This window comes from Schistocerca serialis, chromosome 5, assembly GCF_023864345.2.
Source record: "Schistocerca serialis cubense isolate TAMUIC-IGC-003099 chromosome 5, iqSchSeri2.2, whole genome shotgun sequence".
Taxonomy (NCBI): Eukaryota; Metazoa; Arthropoda; class Insecta; order Orthoptera; family Acrididae; genus Schistocerca; species Schistocerca serialis.
In genome coordinates this window covers 27,498,029-27,520,600 of record NC_064642.1, presented here as the reverse complement: position 1 = coordinate 27,520,600, position 22,572 = coordinate 27,498,029, and the positions used below count along the sequence as shown (strand labels likewise).

Sequence of the window (22,572 nt, the reverse complement as noted above, 5' to 3'; positions counted from 1 at the left end):
AATCAAACGGAAAAAAGCCTTATTACTCAAATACATATATGATGCAGTCCAGGACGCAAATGAAGTTAACAATTTCAACATCGACAAAAGTCTTACATACTGTTTTCGCACTGCACATTCTTTGTACGAAGACGATGTGAAACATATGGCCAAGGAAGGTGAACGAGAAAAGAAGGAACAATTGTTGAACAAACGAAAGCAAGTTGAAATCAAGGAATTAGAAACAAAATGAGCACGTACGTATGTTATTGTGAAGCCTCAAACATTTCGGCAGAGATAGAAAATGTCGGCAGAGATCGAAAATTTAAAGAAATGATTTAGTCGTTTTTATTACCGATATATTTCTGCGGTTTGTTCCCTTTATCGGCAAGTTACAATGTATATATATATATATATTTGTAAAAACAGAAGGCAATACGGAAGCGTACGATCCCACCCGTCTGATTTGACCCATGATGTCACAAATATGGCTGAAACAAAAACAAACACACGCACACTTTCCACAAGAAGCCTAATGACATTAACGGGACAAGCGCGGGAAATGGGGTGTTTTGGGTGGCTGGCAAACTAAATATAAACAAATTTAGACGCCTTGCGTAGCTACAACGTGTAAGTGAAGACAGCCATGCATGAATACCCACCCACCTCCCCAGGGGTCGTAACCCCTGCGACCCATAGAAGATAAAGATGCTTCAGTAGCTGATTAGTGTTTTTTGTCTTTTTTAAAAAAAATCTCACGGGATAGAACGAACAGATCAGAAAGATAAATATAATAAACTAAAACAGAAATTCGAGGAAACAGATAATTAAAATAAGTAATAAGTGTTTTTAAATTGAAAAAAAAATCTCACGAGATAGAACGAACAGATCAGAAAAGTAAATAAAATAAGATAAAACGGAACTGGAGACAGCCACACTCAAACCAAACTCCGCGCCGTCATGACGTCACACACGACAACACCCTTAGGTCACGGGTCAAAGCCGACGCGTTGGATCGGACGCTTCTGTCGACCCAAACAGAATTTGTAATTTTTTATTGCCTGTAAATCAATATTTTAATTTGTATCTGCGATTTATACTACTAAAGAAGTAACCTGAAATTAATTATGCATATTCAAATAGTTATTTTTATGGAAAACCCTGAGGAACTACTGAATAAACTTAAACATAATGTAATTGTTCTTGGTGATTTTAATGTTAACTTTAAGAATGATTGTAGTAAACAACAGCAACTGTGCAATCTGTTTTTGTGCCATAATATGATGGCAACTGTAAATGAAGTTACCAGATGCGGAAATACGTCTGAAACTATAATAGATCAAGTATTTATAAACAAGGACAAGTGTGAATATAACACTGAAGTAATTGACACTGGTTTCTCGGATCACAAGGATATCAAATTGAGTTTAAATATCACATCTTACAAGGACCCTGTTATCAATAACAATTACAGAGAAAGGAGATTTATAAATGATGACAGCATAAGAATTTTTAATTACATTCTAGAAAATAACAACTGGGGTAGTGAATCAAGTGGTGATGTCAACACAAAGTTTGACTCATTCCTTGAAAGCTAGAAACACTGCTTCGATGTTGCTTTTCCTATAAAAGGAGTCAAAACTAAACATAAAAGCCATAACATGGGTTACAGAGGGGATTAGAAAGTCATCAGACACTCTCAGAAAGTTAAATAAATCAGCCAGGAAGAATGTAGCACTGAAAGCACATGTGAAATGTTATAGAAGCCTGTACAAGAAAGTAATAATTGCAGCTAAGAAGCTTGATAATGATTCATATATTGAGGAAAGTAACAACAAAATGAAGTCAACTTGGGAGGAAATAAATAAAAATATAGGTAGACACAAAAGAAAAGATAACAGCTTTGTCATTAATAGTGGGGGTAAAACTGTTAAGGACCCACTTCAGATTGCCAACATATTTAACAAACATTTCACAAATATAGCCATAAATTTAATTAAAACTAAGTGCAGTTCCAATAGCAAGGTAAAAATCTCCATGAATGACATGACAATGTTCCTTTATCCAGTAACTGAATCAGAGGTGCTAAATGCTATAAACAAGTTAAAAAATAAAATGTCATGTGGGTGTGATGAGATTCCTGACAAAGTCATTAAGCAAAGTGTAAGAAACATTTCAATGAAATTATAAATGAATCTTTTAAGACAGGGGTGTTTCCATCAAAACTTAAAATGTCAACTATAAAGCCACTTCGCAAGAACGGTGATAAATATGATGTTACTAACTTCAGGCCTTTATCAATGTTGCCAGGTTTCTCAAAAATAATAGAAAGGATAATGTGTCATAGACTATACAAATTTCTTATTAAGAATAGAATATTGGTTAATGTGCAAAATGGTTTCCGTAAAAATAAATCAACTGAAACAGCTATCTTCAATTTTTTGCAACTTGTTCTAAATTCCATAAATAGAAAGGAATTAAACTGTGGATTGTTTTTAGACTTATCAAAGGCCTTTGATGTCACTGACCATAAGTTACTGCTCAGGAAGTTATATGCCTATGGGATACGTGGAGTTGCCCACAAATGGTTTGAATTATATCTATCGGACAGGTATCAGAAGGTGGAGATAAGCCATGCAGATAGGACATATTCATCAAGATTTGAGAGAGTTTTGTACAGAGTACACCAGGGATCTGTATTAGGATCATTACTGTTTTTAATATTTATCAATGACCTACCAAGTGAACTATCTGAAGCAGAGGCAGTACTGTTTGCTGACGATACAAGTTTGTTTGTTAAAGCAAATAGTGATACTGACTTACAGGATAAAGTCACATTAGCAACAGACGAAGCAGACAGATGGTTTAATGAAAACAGACTCATTGTGAATGCCAAAAAAACAACGTGGATCATATTACAAATAACATAAAAACACTCATTGTGAATGCCAAAAAAACAACGTGGATCAACTTCAGACATATTACAAATAAAATAAAAACTAACCTTACAGTAGAACTGGGTAAGTGTGAGATTGAACAAGCATCATACACTAAATTCTTGGGAGTACGGTTTGATGAACACTTAAGACGGGAGAAGCATGTAATATCATTGAACAAAAAATTAAGTCAAACATGTTATATACTTAGAATGCTTAAAAGGTCATGTAATATTAAAACAGTGTTATATGTTTATTTCTCATTCATGCACAGTTTATGAAGATAAGGTGTACAGTTTTGGGGGAACAACAGTCTAACAAAACATTCATTTAGACTACAAAAGAAGGCAGTCGGAATAATAAAAGGTATAGGATATAGAGACTCTTGTAGACATGCTTTCAAAGAATTAAAAATCATGACACTAGCATCCTTATACATATATGAAAGCATATGTTTCTTAAAAGAACACGAGGAATTATCTACATTAAATAGAGAATTTCACAACTACGAAACAAGGAATAGGAATGATTTCCACAGAGAAATTCGTAAAACAGCTATGTATCACAAAAGTGTACTATACCAACCCAAAATCCTCTACAGTGCTCTCCTCAAAGAACTAAAAATAATACCAAAACTGCACATATTTAAAAGAGAATTAAAAAACATATTATTGAGCAATAGTTTTTACAGTATTGAAGAGTTTATGAATCAGTGACAATAAAAGCGCAATTAATATTTCCCTGACATAATAAATATATGTACTTGCTCACATTTAAATACTTGCTGTTTCTATGAAAGTGTGAAACAGTGTTAATGTAAGAATGGAAATAATCTTTGTTGTGAGAATCACTAGCTCTTTTTTTTGTGTGTTGTTATCCTACTTGTATATTTTTATGTTAATGTTCTTATAGTTCTATTAAAATTGTAATGTCTAAGTGACAAGTAAATTCAATTATAAATTTTCATGTACATGTATTTTAAATTGTAATGTTTATTGACAAGTCCTATGTCATTTTGATGATGTACCACAAGGACGCTAATAAATTGAATTGAATTGAATTATGAATATAAAGTTTTGCAGAAATGATGTTTTAGTCTCACTTTAATAAAAAAGCAACATGGAATAATATTTGCCTCGAAAAACCTGGAAAAAAATCTTGAATTTAAGAATGATCAATTGCAGGACACCTTGCATAGGGTATCAAACAGATCTACTAAAACAATTCAGGAAAAAAGCTAAATGCAACTGCACATACCTCCAAAATGCATTCAAAAGATGGTTGCAAGTATTTCTTTTTGCAAAGTGCTATAAATCAGTAGTGCTTGGTAGTACAGTTCTCAGTACTTCGACTGGTGTAGTAGCAAAATTTGGTGGAAGGGGGCCATCACATTTTTAAAAGGAAATTGACACGTCTACTGAAAAAGAACGTACACTTTGATCCCCACATACAGAAAGTCATTACTGTAGATACCAGCATACTTCTGAGGAGGAAAGAAAATGCCTTTGTTTCAAATTAAACATAAAAATTAGGTATGTGTTATCTGTATTTAGGGTTTTACAAAGGAACAGAATTACAGCCCATCATTGTCCTACAGACAATATTTTAATGAAGATTTTAACCTGCATTCCCCTTTTTCTAAGGAACCTGTCAATGAGAGATTTAAAATTGCAACCAGATTGTAAATGTAGGACAAAGGGTAATACTGGAAAATTTATCACAACTTGCAACTTTGGAATGACAAAGCAATGAGAGAGAGCCTCAGATGTGCATAAAATAAGCTTCTTCAGAAATACTTCTCAATTTATATTTGGAAAAAGACATTAACTTGCCCGGACATTTTAGTACATTTGGCCTGCTATTTCAGACAATTACATGTGTACAAGCTTGGAATTCATGACCTTTGGAGTGAAGAAGCTATAACCTTTCCTCAGGAAGAACAGATGAAACCGGAATTCAGTACTAAACTGAGAAACTGAATAACAGCATGAAGGATAATGGAACATATTTAGATACATGTTATGGACAAAACAGTAATTTCGAAATCCTATGGTAGCATGTTATCTTGTTAACAAAGAGGCAAGGAGTTGCACACTATAAATTACCCTATGATGTGAATTGAAAAGTGTGCGTCAAACATGATATTTATTTGCCTGAACACTGAAAGGGACCAACTTAGTAAGCAAAGAACAAATGACTGTGTCAGTTGTCCGCCTGCTTAGCTGGGTGGTAATGTGCTCGCCTCCCGTGCAAGCAGGCCTGGGTTCGATTCCCGGCTGCATTGGAGATTTTCTCCACTTGGGGACTGGGTGTTGTGTCGACCTCATCATTATTTCATACTCACCTTCAGCACGCAAGTCGCTCAATGTTGACTCGCACTTAGCGGCCGAACTTCCCCGGATGCGGTCTCCTGGCCAACAGTGCCATACACTCATCTCCATTGTCAGTTGCTGACTGGGATTGGCCATTCACAGAAAGCAGTCTGCTGATGGGCAGCAAGCAAAATGGCTGCATAGTCATTGTTTTTATAGAAAAACCTGTTCAGTGGTAATTTAATCAAAATACTCGGTAAATGACACTGAAGACTGGAAAAGTGTGAGTTTATGGTGTTATATTCTGAAAGGGGCAGAAAATCACAGATAGAAGACCAAAGGATCTCAAGAAATTCCCTCCTTGCATAACCCCCCCTCCATTTGCCCATATCTTTTACCTAAATCTAGCATCGGAGGATTGAGTTAATGAAGCAGATGAGATATAGGTTGTCGAGGGTGAGTAAATCGAACGTTTCAGTGCTGGTGACACTGGATATGTTACAGTTTTGTGAATGTTTGGGTATTTGTTATTTTAAGGTATTTGCTTCAAAACACGTCACAAGAGAATATATGTAATCATAGTCCTGTTTTTCTCAAAATCACGGCTGCTCTAAAATAACAAAACATTTTCTGCCACAGCAGCCACTAGAAGAGAAATTTCATAATAACTGTAATTTTCTACTGTTAATGATACTCTAACAGTATAATAAAATACTTTCACGTGTACTATCTGTATTTTTTACAACAAACAAATATAAGGTCAAGGGCATTTTTTCATCAGCCAAAATATGTGCACGGCTTGGAAAAATCTCTAGTATCAAAATATAGTGAACGAGCATTGCTGTTCATAAAGAAGTACAAAGAGACAGGCGAATTTATTTCAGAGGCTTGTTTCCACTGTCAGTTGTGCAATGCCATGGTCACACTGCTAAGCTTTTTTTCCGAGTTGCATTCAGTCAACATCTAGCAGATTTGAACAATGACTAGGTTCACTTCTTTGAAGTAACTTTTTTTTATTATTTTTAAAACATGTAATATGACTTCCACTCTTGAGGTGTATATTTAAATTAATATTTTTCTCAATTTCCATATCCATGTACTGAACCAATGTTGTTGCCACTGCTTTTACCAGTAACATAATCAAAGGTATGAGTATCTCCTTCATCAAATTCTTGTGCGCATAGACTCCCTTTCAACCCAAGTCTTACAATTGCCATTACACTGCTTGAACAGGACAATGTGGCCCATGTAGCACAGATCAGTCTGGCAACAAGCATCGAAACATTATTTTGAGCTCTGAAATGGCACGTACTGTTGTTTTTGTGGCAAGAAGGATTAAGTGCACAGGAAATTGTCCAATGAATCGGCATACACCGTGCCAATGTCAGAACATTTAAACATTATAGTGAGACACAAAACACTGAAGACCTGTGTGAAATTGGTTGCTTGTAGGCACCACCACCACCACCACCACTTGACAATTACTACCCACAAATTACAGCTTGCAAATGCCCCGAGGTGAGGAGGCAGCTGGGAGGGCCGTGTTAAGCTATACGATAAGCAACTGTCTCCACACTGTCAATTTGGTCTTTAGGCACTTATTACAAACAACAATATAAACCTTCTAGCATTGTGGTGCATGAACGACATCTAGAACAGAACCTGAATCAATGGCATCATGTTCTCTTCACTGGTAAGTGTAGAATTGGTCTGGTGCTCAGTATCATTTAAGTGTACAGGTGTACCAGGACATGTTCCTCTGACCTACTGTCTGGCCCCATAATCAACAATTTGGCACAAGAATACTTAGCGCACCTTGTGAATACCTTCCTCCAGCAGACATGGATCAACTAAATGGAATGTCCTGAAGTTTCTGCAAGCACAGCCCAGATGGAGCATACTTGGGATCAGTTGAAACTTGCAGTGTGTAATCGCAGGAACTCATTTGAACAATCTTTAACCACCAAGCAGGGACTGCTGTTGAACAATGGGACAAGCTCGAGTGACAATGCCTCAATCACATTGCGGAGAGCGTGCTGGGGAGCATCCAACGTTACATCACATGGGGCTGAGCAGCATGGAGTTCGATTATTCGGGTACACATTTTGACCCCACTGGGGTGTAGAGAGGAAGTAGTGTGTGTGTGTGTGTGTGTGTGTGTGTGTGTGTGTGTGTGTGTGTGTGAGTGAGTGAGTGTAAAATACCTGAAGCTGTTTCAACCAGACTTGGTACACTTGTGGCTTCATAACAAGAGAAAACTGCACCAAGCAACCATGAAAATATAAACTGCATGGCGCTGGCTAATTCTTATGAATTCCATTGTGCCAATAATTGATATCACAAGAAAACTGGAACTTGGATCTGGTTTTACTTTTACAAAGGTTTTAATCCATAAAAGAAAGTAGAAGAAATGTATTGCCAACTAATGTATAACTGTTACATGTGAAATAATGAGACAATATAATAAAAACATGATTCAGCACTCAGATCATAGCAGTTCAGTACGCTACTCCAGTTAGTACTGTAGGTGTCAGTGATTGAAATTTGTCCTTATGTTTTGTTCAAAAGTGATGTTTATATAATTCATGGAAAATTGTGCAAACAAAGTGAACCACAGAAAGAAAGTCAATAAGCACTTGGAGGTGTACCGATTGAGTGAAGCAAACATCAAAGAGGATATTTTCAGTAACCCATAGATTCGAGAGTTTTCCAGAGACAAGCAAACTGCTGAAATATTGCATGACAAGTGAGAAGGCTGCCTGGGAAAACTTTAGAAATTTGTTTCAGTTTCTTAAAAATTAAGAGAGTACAAAAAACAAGGAGTCTACTGATGAACTGTGCTATGTTATGAAAAGCTTGGCTGTTTTATACCCCTAAAATACAAATATACTTCCTTCATGCGCACATTGACTTCTTCCCTGAAAACTGTGGAACAGTTTCCCTCAAACCTGGTGAGTGATTTCATCAGTACGTTGCTGTCAAGGAAAATCTTCCTTGAAGAACCTTTTACAGACAAGGAAATCAAACTAGCAGCTTTCAAAGCACAAAAGGAAAATCACTGGGTTCAGACAGGCTTACCATTTTACCAAGATTTTTGGTGCATAATCAGAGCATCACTATTGGAATTGGCAAATTACATTTGACTGATTACCCAATGAACTGAAAGAGCGAATTTAATTATAATACCCAAAAACAAAAATGTTGGATGGGGTAAATGAGGCCTATCGCACTCCTCAATGCTGACTTCAAAACAACAATTAGAGTGGTCAAACTAAAGATGGAATCTGTTTTGGGCGAAAGTCTTGGGATGTATCGGTGTTGCACCATACCTGATACTACTCACTGACTTTGAAAAATCTTCCAATTACATCAGCCACTAGTCCCTACTACAGACAATCGAGAAAATGGGTTACGGAGATTGTTTGATGAACTTCAGAAGAAAGCTTATCACGAATGCTCCAATATCTTACTCAGTGGACACTTGAGAACCCATGTTTCTGCTGGTCAATCAGTGAGGCACGGATGTCTGCTGTCAATGGGGATCTTTGAACCATTATGGGTTAACACAGCATCACAGGTACAAGGTATAATACTCCATAGCATCAAAATGTATTGCGCAATATACACAGATAACATCTGTGTAACTGTCTCATTACCTGAAGACCTCACAATGTTGGCACATATTCTCCAAGACTTCACAACAGCAACAGGTGCCAAACTTGATCAAAACATATCTTTAACATCAGACCAGCCATCAACATTACTGACAGCATGGACCAGTGCAAAGCAGGCACATCACTTGAATCACTTGGCCTCTACCTAAATGCATTTCCAGCTTGGATGATAATCTATTATTAGAAACAAATGCTAAATAAAATAAGGGCCATTTTGAAAATTCATTGGCACAGGGAACTAGACTTGCTCCAAAAACTGAAGACAGTAGACATATCAATAGCACCTAACTGTGGTATATCAACAGCAACTAAACTGTAGTACATGGCACAGATGTTGCATACCCCAAACCCACTGGCCAACACCACACAACAAGCCTTTTGCTGCTAGTCACACGACATTTACGTTTATTTATCAATAGGCAATGTGTTTAAAATAAAAAGTTACACACACACACACACACACACACACACACACACACACACACTATCATTTGCATAAGGAGGCCTCAGTCTCGTTAGCTTGAGAAATAAGGACAGAACACCTTTAATCAATCACACAAAGAAAAAAGTAAGAAACCAAAATCCAAGTTTAATCATAAATGTAGTACTCAAACATAAGCCAGAAAGTATCTTGCCACTGATAATCATAGCTGAAATTAACATTATCTATCAGCACAGCAGGCAATACCGGTATTACCATGAGTTTAGCTACATAAATGGCAAAGTGGACAAACCAAATTACCAACATAGACATCTAAAAATAAAACAGCTCACTATAATGAAACTGAAGAAAAATTTCATCAATCAAAATTGATCATGCAGAGAAATGTACACACTGTTCACATCATATTGGTCATGAAATCTAAAAGGTACATCACAATCAATGACAAATTCCTGACCACTGCTGAACTCCACAAAACCCACCTTAGACTAAGCATTTAGCATGTGGATACATTGGTCCACAAATTTATTTACAGACATGCAGGTGATATTTGGAATAATACATTACTGGGCAGCAACATGTGAAGACTATTTATAACATATTGAAAACGAACACTGAAAATCTTGACTTAAGTTAAATATGCAGAAAGTTTCGGCAACATGCTAAAACAATGACCACATCATATATACAAGAAGAAGAAGTAGAAGACAAAAACAACCATCAGCTGCTGCTGTACCTCTAGCCTATGAAAGAAATGCCAATTCCTGTGGAAGGAAAAAAAACCTAAATTTTTTGTATATTGTGCCAAATAACAGACATCTTTTGTATGTTACTTGGTGTGAATATGTCTGTAGTATGTAGAAAAATTACACAGTTACTAACAATAAATTATTTTTGACAAAAAAAGGAGAAAACGAACCGCTGTACTATTGCTGAATATGCTCTGGATGCTACTTGTAAGCAACAAGGCAAGTGAAAATTCACAGTTTATAGTTTGATCAAAAATTCTTAAAAAATGTCAGGTCAGAGTGTTGACAGTGGTAAAAGTGGTTATAGTACTCAAGAGGTGCTTCCTGTTATTTTGTTTATTTATTATAAATTAAGGGATTGTATGTGCATATTGGATAATGTCTATAAGAAACTGTAAGAAAAAATGGAAATATCTTCATTTCTTGGTTTAATTTACCAATTTTATTAGATAGTGTTCACTGAATTTTATTAGTGCAAATGTTTGGCACTGAGTGAGTGATTGTTACAATTATTAACAATATTCCCATATATTAAACATTTCTGGGGTATGTTGCTACTCAAGTAAATACATATATTGGCGGTATGAAACAGGACGTGTACAGTAAAACGTCATTTTTACCTTTCCATATTTTATGTTTACCCACTTTTTACATAAATTTTTGTCAGCTACAACTCAAGTCCTATTCTCTCAATACAATACTTCCTCATCATTGATGATTCAGTGAAACATCATTTCCCATACTTTTTCTTTGAAATTACTGCAAGCTTCAAAATTGATTTTCATACAGATTTCTGCAGAAAATTCATCATGTTCCTCCTCAAAATCAGTCTTGGAGCAAAACAGAAAATGTATACATGTAACGTTATTTATCATGTAATGTAGCATTAGTGTGGTAGGCAAGATTTTCATTGTGGCATGATGGCTCATGGTTGCCTGTGTAATGGATTCACAGTGTCTGGAAATCACTGTCTTAATGATAATCACGATCTGATGACGACTAGTAGCAACCTCCCTCATGTTCATTGCATTGTATTACAACAGCTTTAATATAATTTCATAGTAACTTTCACAAATAAACACCGCTTTTGAAGAAGGCCGTCTCTATAATGCACTTTCACAAATTATTGTTACTTCCGTGTGAAATATGCTAGTATGTACTAGGCGCACAGGCTTAGGTTGGTACAGTCTGATGCCAGACAAACATTCCTCCTCAGTATGTTCCATAACATGACAATATCCACCCCCCCTCCTCACCCAGGATGTCCCTGTACAGTGCAACCTCGTCTGTAACAAGCTGCAGATTTTGTGTCTATTGTTATCTGTTTATGAAGACTGGTAACTTTAATTACTTCAGATTTTTTAATTAGACAAAACTCAAATTTTTTTAATTTAATATTTTGAACAATATAAAGGTAATTACAGTAAGTGTAATTTATTCATTTTCACTTGTGCCTCCTATTCTTCCCTGTAATTTACACTTTTGGGTTCAGGCCACTGAAGAGTGCAATAAGGGGGCTTTACAGTATTTCTGAAGCTAAAGCTAGGTGTTTCTTTTAATCCATTATAGAAATTTCTGTCACAGCTGTGTGTACTTTATACTGGTGACCAGCAACATAATATTTCAAATGCAACCGTTCATTTTCAAACCAGACCTGTATGCTTATCAAAGCAAAATTATCCCGAAATACTTGCACGACGTCTGCACAACACACAGCAACACAACAGATATAGTGTGTTGTTATTACATGTATCTCACATTCAAACAGATAAAACTGCACTGCACTAGTGCAGTTTCATGCACCGCTGAATGTGCCACTCTTGTAATAAGAACACTCCATATCTGTTATCCCAATAAAATGTTGGAACTATATAAATTTCTTATGATGGCTATTTTTCTCATCATATTATGTCTAAATAAATGTGTAAATGTTGAACACAAGTAATCTACAGATTTTCAATGTAAATTTGTTGCACAGTCCAAACTGACACACTGTGTGAGTGTCTATAAATGGCAAAATCCTTTCCTGTCACTGACATCAGCATCAGCCATCTGGCTAGTAGTCAGCTTGTAGTCCACAAATAGTTCTGTATGTGGGGTGTGGGGAGGGGGGTAAGACATCTCTAGCACTCCGATTTGGGTACTGGAAAGTGATGTAAGCATTACTCTGGAATACCGGCATTTTCAGTCAAATTTAGTACACATATGACTATCTGGAAGGAGGGGAGGAGTGGGGGAAGCTGTTGTGGTAAGACACTCCCATATGCCCTTAGGAGCAGGGTGAAGTTGTAGCATGTAAAAATGAAATATATTAGTGTTGAACACACAGTTGTTTGGGTTGCTTAGGTTTCGGTGAGCGTCTTGCTGATGTTCAATCCCTTGGACTGTAGGTGATGGTGGAAAAGGCGATATGTAAAGTATAAATGTGGAAAACCTGGAGAAATTTCAACAAATTTAGCGGACCCATGGCTTCATATCTAGGAAGAAATACTGCAGAGGTCAGACACCTGCAGAACTGGGAATGGGGTTGGGGCTGGGAAAGAAGTGACACACAAAAATAATGAAAAGTGACCAATGCTAGTGCTGTCTCAATTGTTTTCAATATTGTTAGACCAATTCATGATCACTTCATCCATAACTGCATGGAAATCAATAGAAATCTGCATTGCATAGGTCATCCCTGTGAGCAGGATTTTGGGTGAAAACGTAGTGTCACATTCAAATACTCAAAAGTAACTGACATTAATGTCAAATCACAATTTTCAGGTTTTCAGGGCTGCTTGGTGACAGTTATGATGACACCACATCTGTATAATATTGAGATAGATAGTAACAGGGCAATGCTAAGTAGTCAGCTAGTACATTAGGACATTTCATTTTCTCTCTTTCGTTCTTTTGTCTGGTACTTTACTCCCATCCTTCTTTGGTTTCATGCTTATGAATTTGAGAGCAACAATGTGAAAAATTAAAGAGACCTTTGGAGAGAAGAGAACCACTTGTATGAATATCAAGAGCTCAGATGGCAACCCAGTTCTAAGCAAAGAAGGGAAGGCAGAAAGGTGGAAGGAGTATATAGAGGGTTTATACAAGGGCGATGTACTTGAGGACAATGTTATGGAAATGGAAGAGGATGTAGATGAAGATGAAATGGGAGATAAGATACTGCGTGAAGAGTTTGACAGAGCACTGAAAGACCTGAGTCGAAACAAGGCCCCGGGAGTAGACAACATTCCATTAGAACTACTAATGGCCTCGGGAGAGCCAGTCATGACAAAACTCTACCATCTGGTGAGCAGGATGTATGAGACAGGCGAAATACCCTCAGACTTCAAGAAGAATATAATAATTCCAATACCAAAGAAAGCAGGTGTTGACAGATGTGAAAATTACCGAACTATCAGTTTAATAAGTCACAGCTGCAAAATACTAACGCGAATTCTTTATAGACGAATGGAAAAACTGGTAGAAGCGGACCTCGGGGAAGATCAGTTTGGATTCCGTAGAAATGTTGGAACACGTGAGGCAATACTAACCTTAAGACTTATCTTAGAAGAAAGATTAAGAAAAGGCAAACCTACGTTTCTAGCATTTGTAGACTTAGAGAAAGCTTTTGACAACGTTAACTGGAATACTCTCTTTCAAATTCTGAAGGTGGCAGGGGTAAAATACAGGGAGCGAAAGGCTATTTACAATTTGTACAGAAACCAGATGGCAGTTATAAGAGTCAAGGGGCATGAAAGGGAAGCAGTGGTTGGGAAAGGAGTGAGACAGGGTTGTAGCCTCTCCCCGATGTTATTCAATCTGTATATTGAGCAAGCAGTAAAGGAAACAAAAGAAAAATTCGGAGTAGGTATTAAAATTCATGGAGAAGAAGTAAAAACTTTGAGGTTCGCCGATGACATTGTAATTCTGTCAGAGACAGCAAAGGACTTGGAAGAGCAGTTGAACGGAATGGACAGTGTCCTGAAAGGAGGATATAAGATGAACATCAACAAAAGCAAAACGAGGATAATGGAATGTAGTCAAATTAAATCGGGTGATGCTGAGGGGATTAGATTAGGAAATGAGACACTTAAAGTAGTAAAGGAGTTTTGCTATTTAGGGAGTAAAATAACTGAAGATGGTCGAAGTAGAGAGGATATAAAATGTAGACTGGCAATGGCAAGGAAATCGTTTCTGAAGAAGAGAAATTTGTTAACATCGAGTATAGATTTAAGTGTCAGGAAGTCGTTTCTGAAAGTATTTGTATGGAGTGTAGCCATGTATGGAAGTGAAACATGGACGATAACCAGTTTGGACAAGAAGAGAATAGAAGCTTTCGAAATGTGGTGCTACAGAAGAATGCTGAAGATAAGGTGGGTAGATCACGTAACTAATGAGGAGGTATTGAATAGGATTGGGGAGAAGAGAAGTTTGTGGCACAACTTGACTAGAAGAAGGGATCGGTTGGTAGGACATGTTTTGAGGCATCAAGGGATCACAAATTTAGCATTGGAGGGCAGCGTGGAGGGTAAAAATCGTAGAGGGAGACCAAGAGATGAATACACTAAGCAGATTCAGAAGGATGTAGGTTGCAGTAGGTACTGGGAGATGAAGAAGCTTGCACAGGATAGAGTAGCATGGAGAGCTGCATCAAACCAGTCTCAGGACTGAAGACCACAACAACAACAATGTGAAACGTGATAGCAAAAACTAATATTATTATGCAAGAATTTCTGCTTCCTCTGAGAAACACAGCAGGCAAAAATGTATACTAATATCTTTTTCGCTATATTTATGTAGTGCATTCTTGAGTAGCACATGAACTGAATAGTCTGGAACATATTTATGAACCATAGTGATATAGAAATCTATTAGAACAGCTCTAGATTCTATTGTCATTTTTTCGAGTTCCAGTTTACCTTATATTTTTGCTGTGTAGGTGATTTACCATTAATTTTATTAACATTTTGCCTCTTATCAATGTCGTGGCAAATTATGGCAAACACAGGTAACAGATGTTTGCATCTAATTATGATGCACAATTTGACACACAGCAACACAGATTAACAGAATATCAAGCTTCAGAAATGAACATACCTGTTTTGGGCATTAAAAAGAGAAGACTTGGTGCTATGAGATTAGTTACTTAAAGTAGAATATTCAATTCAGACAAGCTTTGAGTATTCTGAATGTGGGATAACTTTCCAATAGAAAGCTGAATTGTTGAAAGATATTACGGAAAACTGGGCTGCTACTGATACAGTCCAGTTTGTACTGGTGTGCGGATAATTCAGTTATACACAAAAGTGCAAGTTCTTAATGTGAGTGAACTACATTTTTGAATTGGGCACAGATCATGTTTCACTCGCTTAAGATCATCCACTGATATTGGAGTACTACATTACAGAATCATTCTCTGCGTCAGTCTATGCAACTGAATATGCAATAAGAAACAAATCTAGCAGTCAGCCATCTTGCTATGTCATCGGGACACACTTCATCCATAACTGCATGAAAATCAATAGGAATCTGCATTGCGTAGCTCATTTTTGCACACCATGACAGTTTTACCTTTAGCACTTAACAGAGAGAGAGAGAGAGAGAGAGAGAGAGAGAGAGAGAGAGAAACTGTCTTTTCATTCAAAAGCACAAATCCCCTTGGATACACTCACAGACAAAGCAGTGAAAATTCAATAAAATGAGCAAGTGTGCATCATAGTCAGTTCAGCAGCTGACATATATGTATGAACCTCAAATTACATCAATTGATTCTCTTTAAACATACACAAATCCAACCAAAAAACAGAAAAATGACCAAGTTACATGCTACAGATTAAGGAATGCTAGGTTTCTTACCAAAAAGTATTTATTTTCATTTTTACTTTAAGGTCATTAGTATTATGCAATTTATGCATAACCTTTATTAGGTAATTCAAATATCCTGGAGCTAAGCTGTATCAGAATCCTTAAATTTTTATTTCTAGCCTCACTATATCTTCTATACATATTTATTGTATAACTATTGTAAAGCAAATCTCAATAATGAAAGGGGGCTGAAAGGAAACTGAACAGAGTTACAATCATATTTTGGAATAGTGCAGAGGGTTATTATGTATTTCACTGGTTAAGTTCAACATCAGTAGCTCCAGAAATATTGATCTGGGCACAAATTTTCTTTACGCAACTGCTATATGAGCTGCATCAAACAGTATATAATGGAGACTGTCTGGTACAGACAATTACATGCATGATTTTGGTAAAAATGCTCTCCGATATTCATGCTTAATAAGCAATTTGCTGTGACAAATTAATAGTGCAGTACTTTAGATAAGAAAACCAGCTGTGTGCTGCATTTATATTTTATCACAGTGATATCTTCCAATATACCAAAAGAAATTTTACATACTACCTGATCCAATAGTTCTAATAATGCTACTCATCTTATGAAGTGAAAACTTTTCATCAAGTTTTGACACATTTTAATAAAAAAAGAAGCATATAACATATATTCCACATTATTCTAAAGAAGTCTGGCATCTGTTTACAACATTAAACCTAATAGATAATAAATATTGTATTTATAATGATATATGAGGCATTACAAATCCGAGTTGTTCCACCATCATTATGCTGATATTACTTGGGTATACTCTTAACCAAGTATTAATGTAACAAAGATAACACTTTTAGGTAGTAACTGCACAAAATAAATTACAGAACAAAACCAAACGGCAGTTGTGCATAATGTCTTTACAAGTTATTCAGGATGGTTGCACAGAAGTGTGATGATAATATTACTAAAACAAACACTCCCAATTGTATGACAGCTTTATTAACCAGTGAGATGTCAAAACAAAAAGACAAAATTACTCTGAACTGTTATCTGTCCTCCCAAACAATAAAGTTTAAGCACATTTTTTATAGGGCTTAATTGATTTAATTACAGCAAATACAAATAAAATGTGGCAATAAAGACTACTACTGCAGCAGCACATGCCCATATTAATCGAAAAAAGTCTATAAAATCTGATGCACGGTGCTCACCTAAATAGATTTCATGAGATTGTTACAGAAAATCATTTGTTAGACCTGTTAATAGTTACACATCTGCATTTAACAGAGAGCAAAGTTTAATCCCTCACATGAATAATTAACAGTCTATGAGTGTGCCAGAACTGTAAAGCACTCTGTGCAATAAATCACAGAAGAGATTACAAAATAATAAAGGTAGGGGGGGAAAAAAAGGAAATAAAATGGATAGGACTTCTCTCTTTGCCTTAACAAAGACTATGTCTTAAAAAAAAAAAGATATTTTACATTTGTATTTATGGAAAACAAGATCAGTTCATTCTCAACAGTCTACCATGCACATCCACATCTTGCAGATTCAAGTACACACACACAGTGCACACACAAGCTATTTTACAACAGTCTGCAAAAGCTGGTCAGACTGACATGCCCGAGGTGTTTATTACCAAGTATATTAACATATATATCAAGGTTTAGTTACGACTTACTTATATAGTCATATACATATATATAACAATATACAACAGAACCCTACCCCAAATGTAAGAATGTCACAATAATTCAAATCTTTAATACAAAGATCTGAGACTGCTGAATATATATTTGCTTTTAAAATTTAGCAAAAACTGTGACAGACTAACGAGTGACCACGGTCACAGTCAACAAATAGATATCCTGACTCCCACGAAGAACAAGAGGATGTCTCTTTATGTCAGACTCACCAACTTTCACACAGTTTGTACACAGATGGCAAAATATAATTACAAATAAATGAAGGATCCAATGAATTAACAGTGGAATTTAATTCTAAGCAGCTGGACTAGATACAGGACCAATAGCCATTTGTTAACGAGGTGGCGGGGGTTCGGCAGAACGATTCCTAGTGCCTGCACTAGCTTCTGTGGCTCCTGTGCTACTGCCAGTTCCCGGTCGAACAGGCTTCCTACGAGAAGGAGCAGGGGAAGAGGCGCCGCCTCGAGCACCTGGTACGGGAAGAGCTGCAGCCACTGAAAGGAGAGGGGATGGGGCAACTTCCCTGACTGTGCCAGTGCCTGTCACAACCCGTACTGTTGGGACCACTTGCACTCGCTGCGGAGGTGGCGGCACCGACTGTCGAGTCAGCACTGGAGCAGGGCCTCTAGCAACAGTTGGTGCAGCACGCCTTACTGTTCCTGGGACAGGCTGCGGTTGTTGCTGGGCCTGTGGGAGAAGATGCTGATGCTGCTTAACAACTTGCTGCTGTAGTAGGTGCTCTCGATGGCGCACTGTGTGGGGCATACAGGTATAGACCTGTGCAGCTGCCACAGGTGCAGGCTGATGACCCTGTCCAATGGGCTGCTGAGGTGCAGTTATCCCTTGGGAGTCCGTGCTTCTCCCCTCTCCTTCCGAGAAATTTTTTGTATTATCTAATGGGGCACCAGCTGATGTTTTCAAAGTTACACACTCTTCCTCAGCAGCAGCTTTTTCTTCACTTTCTTTCCGTACTCCTATCACTTCGGCACCTTTTCCCGTCAAGGACAGCTTCGACGCTTCTTCGACAATTGATGATAAAACAACTTCCTGCACAAAGAGGCTACGATTTGCCCTTTCTCGTTCCAAAACTTGGAGCTCCGCATCTGTCAGATGTGGATTGAAGCATCTGTAATCAAGAAATATTCTATGTATTTCTAATATCCAATATTATCACATAGCTTTAAAAAAAATATCTATAGTTATTGAAACATGCGTTAAAACCAGATTCTGCATTTTCTAAATTTGACAGCAGAAGACAAATAAAACAAAGTACATTTAAAGCAAGAGTTATGTTTCTTTGATGCATGTAACTCACCAATAACAGTAACAATGGGGGGGGGGGGGGGGGGGGGGGGAAGAGACATTTAATGTCCCTCACTCCCATCCAAAACAGATGTTAAATTTTCTCAGAGAGGGTTCAGAGTTGGTTAGAGACAGCCTTTATCTGTAGCTGAACTGTAGTTCTGAATGGCATTTCTCCACTGTCTATACACTTTTTTTCGTGAATGCCGATAAATGGGGGAGTCGTTTATAGGATTAAGTGAGTTTTCTTTGCTAAGAATAAAGAAATAGCGACATTGTCATGATTGATCCACTGGCAGTAATGGGTTGAGGGATTGGTGATCTGCTGGTCAAATGTTACAGCATCACGGATCACTCCTTGTCCTGCCTTGTAGGCAGCAGTCGGCCAGTTACAACAGACCCAAAGCCCTTTCCTTGACTGATGCTTATGTTTTCTTCACTAAGACCATACAAGGAGAGAAGCAGTATAGAGGGAGCATGCTTGACCTTGTTCACACAGTCCAATAACTATAACTGTTCTTTTGCTTCATACAAAACAGCTCAAAAAGAAGCAGCAGCACACGGAGATAATGAAACTTAAATGTTTCATGTAACAAATTGAAAGTGGTGGTTGTTGTTGTTGTTGTCTTCAGTCCTGAGACTGGTTTGATGCAGCTCTCCATGCTACTCTATACTGTGCAAGCTTCTTCATCTCCCAGTACCTACTGCAGCCTACATCCTTCTGAATCTGCTTAGTGTATTCATCTCTTGGTCTCCCTCTACTATTTTCACCTTCCACACTGCCTTCCAGTACTAAATTGGTGATCACTTGATGCCTCAGAACATGTCCTACCAACTGATCCCTTCTTCTGGTCAAGTCGTGCCACAAACTCCTCTTCTCCCCACTTCTATTCAATGCCTCCTCATTAGTTATGTGATCTACCCATCTAATCTTCAGCATTCTTCTGTAGCACCACATTTCGAAACTGAAGGTATCTTACTGAAATGTTATATAATAGTATTTATCGTTACTCATTACATGTCAGTTCTCAAAAATATGTCGGTCACTTGCAGGCTACTACATTGTTACTGCACACAGTATTGTTTGATTGCTAACAATGACATCAGCCAAAGGCCAAAATACTTGCCACATCAATATTTTCTTATCTTTAATAATTTAACTAGGATGCTGAGTATTCAAGAAAATGTTTTCTACTTTCCACACAAATCCATGTTAGAATGTAAAAGAAGCGAAAGTGACCACTGAATATGTCTACAGTAATCATATAGAACATATGGCTGTTAATAAAAGTGGAGGGGGGGGGGGGGGGACTATTGTTAAAAATTATTGTTTATTGTGAATACAACAATAAACATGAAAACCCCTACAATTTACTTTGCTTTCTATCCATTACCTTTCTTATCTTGCATATTGAGCTTAGGTTAACTAACACACTGAAGCCGATCGACGTACTAGATACGTTCACTATGTTTTAACCATAAAATCAGGCAGATATATGTCATACATTCTTCACTTCTGACTTATTTATTTGTGATTTAAATGTGTGTTTTACATTTGTATGCGGCGAGAATAATTGTTTGGCTTGTTGTAAGTGCATTGTTGATGGCTAGTGCATGCCAGTCTCTCGTGAATGGTACCAGTGTTACGAGAACTGCGCAAGCGCGTTCGGAATATTGTTGAAGGTTGTTTTGTTCTATGTCAGCTGCCATGTTGTGCTATTGCGTGCATCCTTCCCATGTGTAAAAACAGAAATAGTGAATATGGCTAACAGGCATCGCTTGTCAAACTTAGAGATTGAAGAACTCAAACAATCGCTCAGAACTTTATGATCTTTCAAATGACATTAGTGATTTTTCAGAAGACGATGATGACTCACGTGGGCTGGAGAGCAAAACCTGTGCTGCTGATAGAAACAATGGTAGTAGGTATGAAGAAGCTAATGCACAAGTTTCTATTAGTCAGGTTTGTCATTCAGTTCAACAGCCTGCCCTTCATAATGATTGGTGTCATTTTGATGCACTCCCTGAATTACCTCTGTTTGAAGAAACGAGTGGAATTCAGGTTCCTGTTGATACATTATCGTCAGAACTAGACTGTTTGTTGCAATTTTTTGATCAGGGCATGTATCTAAAAGTAAAGTCAGAGACAAATATATATGCTACTGATACTGTTTCTGAACTTCGCCGTCAGAACAGAATCAAACCAAAATCTTTATGGAAGAAATGGAGAGCAGTCAGGATACATGAGGTACATCAAGTTTTTGCAATCGCTTTGCATGAGTGTGTTGTAAAGAAACCTAAACTTAGGTATTATGGTTCTGAAGACCCTGTGCTTGCTTCATCATTTGCTTCTCAGCTAATGTCATGAGATTTTTTGCCAGATTCAAGATGCTGTATGTGAACAACAATGTGCTATGGATACCTCAACGAGAACCAGGCCATGACCCTCTGTATAAAGTAAGATCTGTTTGGGACTTTTTCACAGAAAAATGCAGAAAAGTCTTTTATCCATCACCAAATTGGTCTGTGGATGAAGCAATACATCCTTTTTGAAGAAGAATTGGATTGTGTGTTTATATGAAAGACAAACCAGAGAAATATGGGATAAAACAGTATGTCGTAAAAGATGCTCGAACAGGTTACATTGCAATGCTGAAGTTTATACTGGAGGAAAAGGAATGTTGACAATTCTGTCAAATTACTGTTGCTGAGGCTGTGTTCCTTTTAACTGAGAAAAGGTCACGGGGAATACATGGACAGTTTTATACAAGTCCTGCAGTCCTTGAAGAACTATGGGAAATAAATACATTGGGAGTTGGTATTGTGATGAAGAACAGGATAGGTTTGCCTAGAGACCTAATGAATCAAAAACCAAAGAAACGAGAAATGACATTTCATCGCAAAGGACACCTTTTCTGCTTGAGATGGAAAGACAAACTTGATGTACACATGTTGTCAACACAGCATAAGGTGACTGCTTCGCATGTCCATGTAAAATCCAGGAGTGGATATGTTGAGGTAGTAAAGCCGGATGTTGTACTAGACAACAACTTGCGTAAAACATGTTGACAGAGGAGACCACCTGATGAGTTACCATCCCTTTCAGAGAAAGATGGTGAAATGGTGGGAAAAGATTTTCTTCAATATTTTTACGAGGGCAATTGCGAATGCCAACTTTATTCCCAATACCAAAATATCAAAAAAGTATGCATTAGCAGATTTTATCTGTAAATTAGGAAAGCAATTGGTACAAAAATGAGGAGTGAAACTAAATAAAAACATACATTCAGCATCTGGAGTTGCAAGTGCAAACAGACCCACAGCACGTCATTTTCCTGAGAAACTGCCACCAACACAAAAGAAAACAAATCCAGCTAGAAGATGTAATGTCTGTTGGGCACAAGGGAATATTGCAGGAAAGGCAGTGAGCAAAGAGACCAGATACTACTGTAGGCCACGTAACATAGGCTTTTGTGTTACCGAGTGTTTTGAAAGATTTCATACCCGAGTGAGGTTCTCTAAATTGTAAAAATGAGAGAGGGGGAAAAAACACATTTCACAATAGAACACTTTACCTGTAAATAAAGCATTTAGTATTTCCTGCTGACAAGTGATTTTAAATCAACAGGCTACCATTCCCTACGACTTACAAAA

At 37.3% G+C, this 22,572-nt stretch overlaps 1 protein-coding gene across 1 annotated transcript in view; it reads right to left on the bottom strand.

The window, feature by feature from the left end:
- Nucleotides 1-15,922: 15,922 nt before the first annotated feature.
- The window catches only part of LOC126481720 (E3 ubiquitin-protein ligase Kcmf1-like), a 99,302-nt gene continuing 92,652 nt past the window's right edge, over nucleotides 15,923-22,572 (bottom strand). Inside the window, 1 exon segment of the mRNA XM_050105672.1 lies at nucleotides 15,923-18,742. Within this exon segment, the coding sequence (XP_049961629.1) occupies nucleotides 17,950-18,742 (793 nt within the window). The 3' untranslated portion in view covers nucleotides 15,923-17,949.